The 8800-nt window shown below is 54.0% G+C and overlaps 1 protein-coding gene across 1 annotated transcript; it reads left to right on the top strand.

Moving 5' to 3' along the window:
• The first annotated feature begins 810 nt into the window (after positions 1-810).
• Positions 811-8294, top strand: Des (desmin). Its single transcript, XM_004638184.2, has 9 exons — positions 811-1480; positions 2480-2540; positions 2650-2745; positions 2864-3025; positions 3177-3302; positions 3717-3937; positions 5612-5655; positions 7242-7324; positions 7536-8294. Exons 1-9 carry the CDS (start codon positions 906-908, stop codon positions 7575-7577), a joined length of 1410 nt encoding a protein of 469 aa, XP_004638241.1. The 5' UTR covers positions 811-905; the 3' UTR covers positions 7578-8294.
• The last annotated feature ends 506 nt before the right edge of the window (positions 8295-8800 follow it).

Below are 8800 nucleotides of genomic sequence, written 5' to 3'. Positions count from 1 at the left end.
CAGCTGTTGCTGCCAGGGAGGTGGCTGGGGTGACACGCAACTGACAAAACACAAACCCCTAGTGTGGGTGAGTGTGGGTGGTGTGAGGAGCAGGAGGGATCAGAGGGAGTGAAGGGGACAGAGGGGACAGGAGCCAGGGTAGTCCTGTGGGGTGGGACTGTACAGAGGAATTGAACACACCTCCACCCTTCTGGAAATCACCCTGCTGCTCACAAACTCCAAGTCCCCTCCGTGGGCAGGGCAGACAGACAGGCACTGCATGCATCTAGGGAGAAACTGAGGCCCAGACCCAGAGTCCGGGTGCCACTAGACACACACGGGAAGGAAACTCAGGCCAGGATTGCTCTCTGCCCCTCCTTGCCTACTTAGCAACCCCTCGGTTTGCCAGAGGGACTCCTGGCCTTAGCCTGAGCCATCCCAAAGTTCTGCGCCTTCTAGAGAATCTTGAGAAGTGAGGTGGCTTGTGGTCGTTCCTGTGGATAGGCTTTGTCCCTTCAAATGACCCCAAATCCTTTTGGGGGGAAAAGAAAACTCTCAAACTGGATGGAAATTGATACTGCTCACTTCCAAGGCCCCTTGAAGTAGGAAAGCATCCAGAGGCGGCATAGGGCGGGCGGCCCCACGAAGCGGCTGCCTGCGGACCTCTCGAGCGTCAGGGGCTGGGGCACAGGGCGCGTGCGGGGGAGCTGGCCTCCCCGCCCCCACGGCCGGCCCAGCGGCCTCCCTTTCCTGGCAGGACAGCGGGATCCTGCAGCTGTCAAGGGAGGGGCGGCGGGGGCTGATGTCAGGAGGGCTACAAATAGTGCCTCCGGCTAGGGGCTCTGTCTCCCCTCGCCGCATCCACTCTCAGCCGGCTGCCCGCTGCCTCCTCCGTGCGCCCGTCCAGTCTCTCCGCCGCCGCCACCATGAGCCAGGCCTACTCGTCCAGCCAGCGCGTGTCCTCCTACCGCCGCGCCTTCGGCGGGGCCCGGGGCTTCTCGCTTGGCTCCCCGCTGAGCTCGCCCGTGTTCCCGCGCGCAGGCTTTGGCACCACAGGTTCTTCGAGCTCGGTGACATCCCGCGTGTACCAGGTGTCTCGCACGTCCGGCGGGGCCGGGGGCCTGGGGTCGCTGCGGGCCGGCCGGCTGGGGACGACCCGCGCGCCCTCCTATGGTGCGGGGGAGGTGCTGGACTTCTCGCTGGCGGACGCCGTGAACCAGGAGTTCCTGACCACACGCACCAACGAGAAGGTGGAACTGCAGGAGCTCAATGACCGCTTTGCCAACTACATCGAGAAGGTGCGCTTCCTGGAGCAACAAAATGCCGCGCTCGCCGCCGAGGTGAACCGCCTCAAGGGCCGCGAACCCACGCGCGTCGCCGAGCTCTACGAGGAGGAGCTGCGCGAGCTGCGGCGCCAAGTGGAGGTGCTCACCAACCAACGCGCTCGCGTAGACGTCGAGCGTGACAACCTGATCGACGACCTGCAACGGCTCAAGGCCAAGTAAGGGCCCAGCTCCCCCAGCGCCCAGGCTGTCTACACCCTCAGCGGGGCCAGGGATCCTATCCCACCTCCGCCTGGGAGAAGGTCGTCCCCTAGCGTTCTCCAAGGGGAGCTGAAACCTAGATCTTACCCAGTGTTCTTTCTCTATATAAAATTGACTTGAGGCGCTAGATCACAGGGTAGAAATGAGAGTTCTTGGGAGCCCCAGGACCCCCTCTAAGCAGCCGTCTTAAAAGGACCTCAAGCTGCGGGAGTACTGGTGGTTGAGGGCCAGGTGGGCATCTGGTGGGTAAATGGGCAGAGGAAGCGCTGGAGGCTGGAAGGAGCTGGGGCTTAGTCATGGAGGCAGGACTGATGGGAAATAAGAACAAACCTGGGGCAGGCTGGGAGAGGCAGGAAACAGAGAGGCATAGCTCTCAGCTCAGCTCTGATGAGATCCCTAGGGAGGGAAGTTGGCTCTGGGGCCCAGCTAAGGCTGTGTCCTTTCACAAGTGGGCCGCTGGAGCAGGTAGGAGAGTGGATAGGGGCCTGTGATTCTCCAAAAGCTTGGGAGGACTGGATGGCAGGCTCTACTGGACATCCAATATGAAAAGACTGAGTGCAGAGGATTTACGGGTCCTGCCTCTGATTACCTAATTGAGCAGTCACCTTCCTACTACCAGAGTCACAAACATTAATTGAGCAGCTCCACGGACCAGGCTGGGGCTGAGAACAAGAAACATGGAGGAAGAGAAAATAGATGGCAGTTCCCAACCCCAGGAAGGTCATGGTCTGGTGGGAACATAGACTTCAAGGGTGCAGCTCCAAGGCAGAGACCTAGGCCACATCCTGTCCCCTCCCTGGTAGGGCGGGGCCTCTACCACTCCCTTCTGGGCTGCTGGTCCCTATCCAGCAGCCAAGGCTCTCAGTCCTGAGCCCATTCCCTGATCCACCCTCTAGCCTGTCATCTGCACTGCTGCCTTAATCCCAACTGTCTATCCTTCTGTCTTTCCTGACCAGGCTGCAAGAAGAAATCCAACTGAAAGAAGAAGCAGAGAACAATTTGGCTGCCTTCCGAGCAGTAAGCTCTCTTTGTTACCCCAGCAGTCTTCTCCCTTCTGTCTTCCCCTAGTATCCCCTGCCCACCTGGGCTGTCTGTGACTCTGTCCTTGTTGCCTGACCTCTCCCAGGACGTGGATGCAGCCACTCTTGCACGCATTGATCTGGAGCGCAGAATTGAATCTCTCAACGAGGAAATTGCGTTCCTTAAGAAAGTGCACGAAGAGGTACACAGGGTCCTTAGGCCATGGTGAAACTGCTGGAAAGGGGAGTGGCTCTAGGAATGGGGTGTGAGGGTGCTCTGGGAGGCCTGGACAAAGACTGAAGCCCAGCCACACCCTGCAGGAGATCCGTGAGCTACAGGCCCAGCTTCAGGAGCAGCAGGTCCAGGTAGAGATGGACGTATCCAAGCCAGACCTTACAGCCGCTCTCAGGGACATCCGGGCCCAGTACGAGACCATCGCGGCTAAGAACATCTCGGAAGCTGAGGAGTGGTACAAGTCCAAAGTGAGCACCCTGGTCTGGGGACTCCATCCCTCTGTGTCCGTTTGTAGGTGCTGCCTGTGGCTACATCCATGGGGAGGAGGCTGAGCCCAGAGTTTCTGCCTTCCTTGTCACCCTACCTGGCTCCTATGTCAGGGCCTCTCTCTGCTCTTAGGTATCTGACCTGACCCAGGCTGCCAACAAGAACAATGATGCACTACGCCAGGCCAAGCAGGAAATGATGGAATACCGACACCAGATCCAGTCCTACACCTGCGAGATTGACGCCCTCAAGGGCACCGTGAGTCCCTGCCCACCTCCAAAAGCTCAGCCCCCTTCTGTCTGCAGCCCACAGCCTCACTGTGACATTGGGCTCATCACAGACCCTCTCTGAGCCTCCATCACCTCAAGTCTACAGCAGGGTAAAGCTAAATGGTGCATTCCCCATAGGGCATTAAGGGACCTGATTTCTGGCAGTGTCTCCCTGTGTGGACTGAACACAGTGGGTCCTTTCTATGTAGCTTGTTTTCCAAATGTCCACATAAGACATTATTTGAGTGCAGGGTTCCCTGGATACCCCTTTGAAAATTCCTGGCCTTGACCATGTGGAGTTGCCTCCCAGGTTCAGGGCTGGGTCCCTTTGTATTCTGGTCCCCTCCCTGGATGTGCTGTGAGCGTGCCCTTGACCCGGGCTCTCACCACCCACCTTCTGCAGAATGATTCCCTGATGAGGCAGATGCGGGAGCTGGAGGACCGCTTTGCCAGTGAGGCCGCCGGCTACCAGGATAACATTGCACGCCTGGAGGAGGAAATCCGGCATCTCAAGGATGAGATGGCCCGACACCTGCGCGAGTACCAAGACCTGCTCAATGTGAAGATGGCCCTGGATGTAGAGATTGCCACCTACCGGAAGCTGCTGGAGGGCGAGGAGAGCCGGTAAGAGGCAGTCGGGGGCTGGAATGAGGGTGCTGGGGTGCAGATAGAGAAGAGCCCTCCCCCTAGGGGCTCTGGGTCTCCTTGGTGAGACAGACCTGGAAACAATTTTAAACAAAGAACTACAGTTCTGCTCATTGCAAGGAATTAATCAAGGCCACTTGGGTAAAAAATGATGTAATTAACAGCTTTCATAAAAAGAGAAATGTAAGTATTCCCTCCTCCACCTTTAGAATTAAGAACCAGCAGCATAAAATCATATTCAGCAATCAGTCATAAAGTATTAGTGCCAGTCAAGGGAGAGATGAAAGGAGAGCAGGGAATGACAAGGAAGGAGAGGGAGGGGCAGAGAGCGGCAGCTGAGATGGAGAAGAGACAAGAAGCCTTGCACACTTGCAGGCCAAGGGCAGGGTGCAGAGGCAAGGGCAAACACGCTCCATGCACACACATGGGCTCCAGGTGGACCCCCAGGTGTGTTCAGACCACCACCCCCACCTAGATGCAGAAACAATGTACAAGGGAAAGCAGCTTCTGGAGGGATAGAAATGTTCTGTATCTAGATTTGGGCTGGCAGACACAGGGATAGAGATGATACACACCAACGTGTGCATTAAAAACCTGCCTTTTTAGGGCAGGGAGATAGCTCAGCAGCTTAAGCCTACTGGCAAGTGCAACGTCCTGAGTTTGATCCCTGGTACTGCAAATAATAATAATAATAATAATTTTTTAAAAATTGCCTATTTCACTGTATGTAAACTGATTCTCCTTTTCAGACAGGTCCATTAAGTAAATAAAAATAGTATTCATTGCTACTCATAAAAATAATATCAGGGCCAGGGAGATGGCTCAGTTGAATAAGTGCTTCCCTGGCAAGCACAAGGACCTGAGTTCAATCCCTGGTTCCCCCAAAAAAAAAAAAAAAAAAAGCAAAAAGCAAAAACAAAAATAATATCTAAGCCAGGAGTGGTGGTACAAACCTGTAATTCCAGTTTCTCTGGAGGCTGAGGCAGGGGGATTGAAAGTTTGAGGTCAGGCTGAGCCATTTAAGTAGACCCTTTCTCAAAATAAAAATAAAGAAAATCAGAGATGTAGCTTGGTGGTGGAGTGCTTGCCTAGAATGTGTGACACCTGGGATTCAATCCTTAGTCTCACATAACATCAATAGTATATAGTCTATAATAATAACACTACCTAAATGGCAAATGTGTTTAGATATGGTTTTCAGATAAAGAGAAGGTTTAGAGTTAATAGAATGATGCAATAAGATGGATTTTTGCAATGGTAAAGCTCCCTTACCTTTTCCCAGAATGAATGTAAATGGTCAGCTCATGGGGCTGTCCTGTCCAGCTCATGGCACTCAGAGTTACTACCCAAACCTCTTGCAGTGCCAGGAACAGAAGGGAAATGCTGGTGTCCTGGAGGGTACTGTGGGGTTGGACATCTCAGTGTCTACCAATAGGTTGGGTTGCAAAGGCTGATCCCTCCAACTCTGGAAGTTAGGCACCTGAAGTTGGCCTTTGACTCCATACCTTATGTGGTATAGGTTGAGGAAGTGTTGGGGTCAGAGGGACTGGGAGAGCTGAGAAACATTTTTAGGGCAAGCCTTGACTGTAGGTGGTCACAGGGAGAGCTGGTTGTATGCTTAACTCTTTGAGGATGTGGTCTCTCCCTTTTCAGGATTAACCTTCCTATCCAGACCTTCTCTGCTCTCAACTTCCGAGGTGAGTGTGTGCTGGGAGGTTGAGGGAAGGGCCACAAGAGCAGGAGTCCATGCTGGGCTCTGCCCAAGATCAGGCAGGAGGGGAGGCTGTAACTGTGGGGCTAGTGCTCAGAGAAAGGGGACTGCCTAAGACAGGTAGAGGCAGGTGAGGCACCTTCTGAGGGAGAGCTTCTTACTGTGTTGTGTTGTATTTTCCTGACCATGTCCACTGCACCTTCAACAGTATTGTGTGTGTGTGAACTCCAAACTCTAGAAGTACCAGGAGTGTCCCCAGGAGCCTAGTAGCAGGAGAGCTCCCACTCAGGACTCGAAGGCACCCAATGCCCATTGTCTGCCTGGCCTGTGGCCCAGTGCTGTCTGGCTGTTTGTTGAACACCTCCAGTTTATGGGAGCAAGTGTTGGATGCACCTTTGAAAACTTGAAGCCAAGTCGAAGCAAAGCCAAACAATGAAAAGAACAAGCTCTTGGGGCATTTTGCCATCCTGACATTAGTAATATGCAGATCAAGTGGCTTTCCAACCCCAGAAAGCAGGAAATTTGCTCTAATGATACATTAGGAAAGCAAGTCGGAGTCCTTGGCAGCTCCTCCTTTCCTAGATCAAACCTTTTATATCTTCGATGTTCATTTCCATCAGGAAAAAAATACACGCTGCACTCCAACGAGTCACAATGTTTATCACAGGCTAGTTGCTTGCTAAGGGGATTCATGAATATCAAACTCATGATACCAAGGACCTAAATTTGACCCTTCCTATAAAGCTCACAACTTGTCTTTTCAGTTCGTTGTTTATAGAGACACCAAGTGTGAGTCTTGCATTTGAAATCACTTAATTTTTTTCTCAAGTCAATAGCCCTGTGGCGGGGCTGGAGAGATGGCTCAGTGGTCTAAAGCGCCTATTTGGAAAAGCACAGGGATCAGAGTTCGATCCCCCAGCACCACATGCCAGCCAGCTGCGCCCCCTGGTGGGCTGAGCTGGCCACACACACACACACACACACACACACACACACACACACACAATAAATAAATGTTAAAAAAAAAAAAAAAAATAGCCCTGTGGCCACAACAGGGAAAGTAACATCGCTACCATTCCATAGCAAGGAAATGGAGGCATGACAGGGCAAGTGAGTCCACCTTGTGAACAGTGACTGCTGCTCCACCTCACCGTTATTGAGATATCAAGCTGCCCATTCTGAGCCTTTCAAGAGCTAGCCTGGGAGGTCCTCCAAAAGGCCTCCTTCAGCTTGGGCTTTGGGGTTCTGTCTTGGATGGGGTGAATCCCATAAACTTGTGCAGGGCTCTCCTGGAGCCCACGGGTGGAGAGAGGAAGCTAGGAGAGGAGGCCAGCCTAGGCCTTGGGATCCCTAGTTCAGCAGTTTGTGCACCGTGGGCTCCTGAGCCCCTGTCAGCTATGGGGCTGGCCCTGGGATCTGCACAGTCCCCTGCTGGATGCTGGGCTCAGGGACAGGAGCTATTTACTATCCTGCTGAGTAAGTTCAAAGTCTGTCTTGAGGGAGGTGGGCTTCAGGCCATGTATAGCCTAGCCTGGACTTGGGTAGGCTGAACATGCCGTGGATCTATTACAGAGACCAGCCCAGAGCAAAGGGGTTCCGAGGTCCACACCAAGAAGACAGTGATGATCAAGACCATCGAGACCCGGGATGGGGAGGTAAGTGGTCTGTCCAGCCCCTCATCCTCAGTGGGGGCTGTGAGGGTGTTGGGGGTCTATGAGCCATGTATCTTCTACCAGCTAGGCTGGTCCAGGCCCCTGGCTGGGCCTGAGTGAGTCCTCCTTTCTTGGGGTGGGGTCACCCCTTGGGGTGGGGTGGGGTCACCCCTGAGTCAGTAGTAGGCTGGACTAGGGTTCTTTTCCTCCCCAGGTCGTCAGTGAGGCCACACAGCAGCAGCATGAGGTGCTCTAGAGCTAGAGAACCTCCAACACAGTCCTGGCCCCATGTCACTGCCTCCTGAAGCCAGCCGGCCTCCTTCCATCCCAGGATGCCACACCCAGCCGCCTTGCCTTCTTCCCTCACTGCCTCTAACTCTCTCACTGCCCCCCCCCTTCATAGTCCCCATCCTGCCCTGTCTCAGGCAGCACTCCAGCCACCTCTGAGAACCCCACCACGAGCCCTGGCTGTTAGAAGGGGGTGAGTCTGGCTCTTGTGCCCAGCTTGAGCTGTGACCCTACTGGCTTCCAGCTCTGTGTCCTTGGGCTCTGGGCTCTGGCTTTGGAGAATGCCTCAGAGCAGCTTGTTGGGACTTGCAGGGCCAGGACAGAGCCCCGTGGACCTCCCCACCCCTAGGCCCTAGTCAGAGAAAGAAAGGATAGGCTCCTTAGCAAGCTGGGCAAGGATACTGAGGGATTTGTAACAGTCACTATGGTCCCTTCCTTTTATTTCTTCAGCCCAGGGTGGGATTAGAAAGAAAGGGCTTCAAGAGGGAACCCCCGAAGGTGCTGGATGTGGGAGCAGGAGATGCAGAAGGAGAGAGGGTGGGTGAGATGCTGGAGAGAAGGAGAAGAGAGGGAGGCAGAGTGTGTGCAGGCTCAGGCTGGCAGGAGGACGCCACCTCCCCACGACTGCCCCTCCCACTGCAGGGGCTCTGGACAGAAACAATAAAGAGATGAGCACAAGCCTGCAGGCCCCCTACTGTCTTACCTGGTGGGCAACTGGGGATGGAGCTGTGTCACATCACCCATCACCCTGAGATGGACTGGGCCACACTCCAACCAGTCTGGCTATCCTCTGGGCCTCCCAGGCCTGCTGTACCTGTGTAGCAAAATGGGGTGGAGGCTAGACAAAGGGCTTTTCTTGGGGAACACAAATACCTCTCTTTGGGTTCCTGAACTCCCCCTTAAAGGTCCTATGCCAACTTCAGAAGCAGAGCACAACACCGCCTCCTGTTCTCTTGAAGAAAGCTGCAGCTTCTCAACCGGCTCTGAAGGAGGCCACCTTTCCACAAGGAAGTTTCTAGCCTTTTTCATTAAGCCTCTCTATGCATGGGGGACAATTCAGAAAAAAATAGCAATGTTCAGAAAAATAGAAAGCTCTAACTTGGGCTTGGGTAAGAAGATTCAGTACTCTGAAAATGCCAGTTCATCCTACAGCCATCCTCAATGACTTCAATGACCTTACACTGTCAGAGT

This window comes from Octodon degus, unplaced genomic scaffold, assembly GCF_000260255.1.
Source record: "Octodon degus isolate 3935 unplaced genomic scaffold, OctDeg1.0 scaffold00096, whole genome shotgun sequence".
NCBI lineage: Eukaryota > Metazoa > Chordata > Mammalia > Rodentia > Octodontidae > Octodon > Octodon degus.
The sequence above is the reverse complement of the archived record's forward strand: the minus strand, read 5'-3'. Positions and strand labels throughout refer to the sequence as shown.

Bases quoted from the DNA above. Each gene is read 5' to 3' on its own strand.
- Des (XM_004638184.2), top strand. From the start codon at position 906: ATGAGCCAGGCCTACTCGTCCAGCCAGCGCGTGTCCTCCTACCGCCGC. The intron at 2,541-2,649 runs GTAAGCTCTCTT...GACCTCTCCCAG, and splicing joins ATTTGGCTGCCTTCCGAGCA to GACGTGGATGCAGCCACTCT. The intron at 3,026-3,176 runs GTGAGCACCCTG...CTCTGCTCTTAG, and splicing joins AGGAGTGGTACAAGTCCAAA to GTATCTGACCTGACCCAGGC.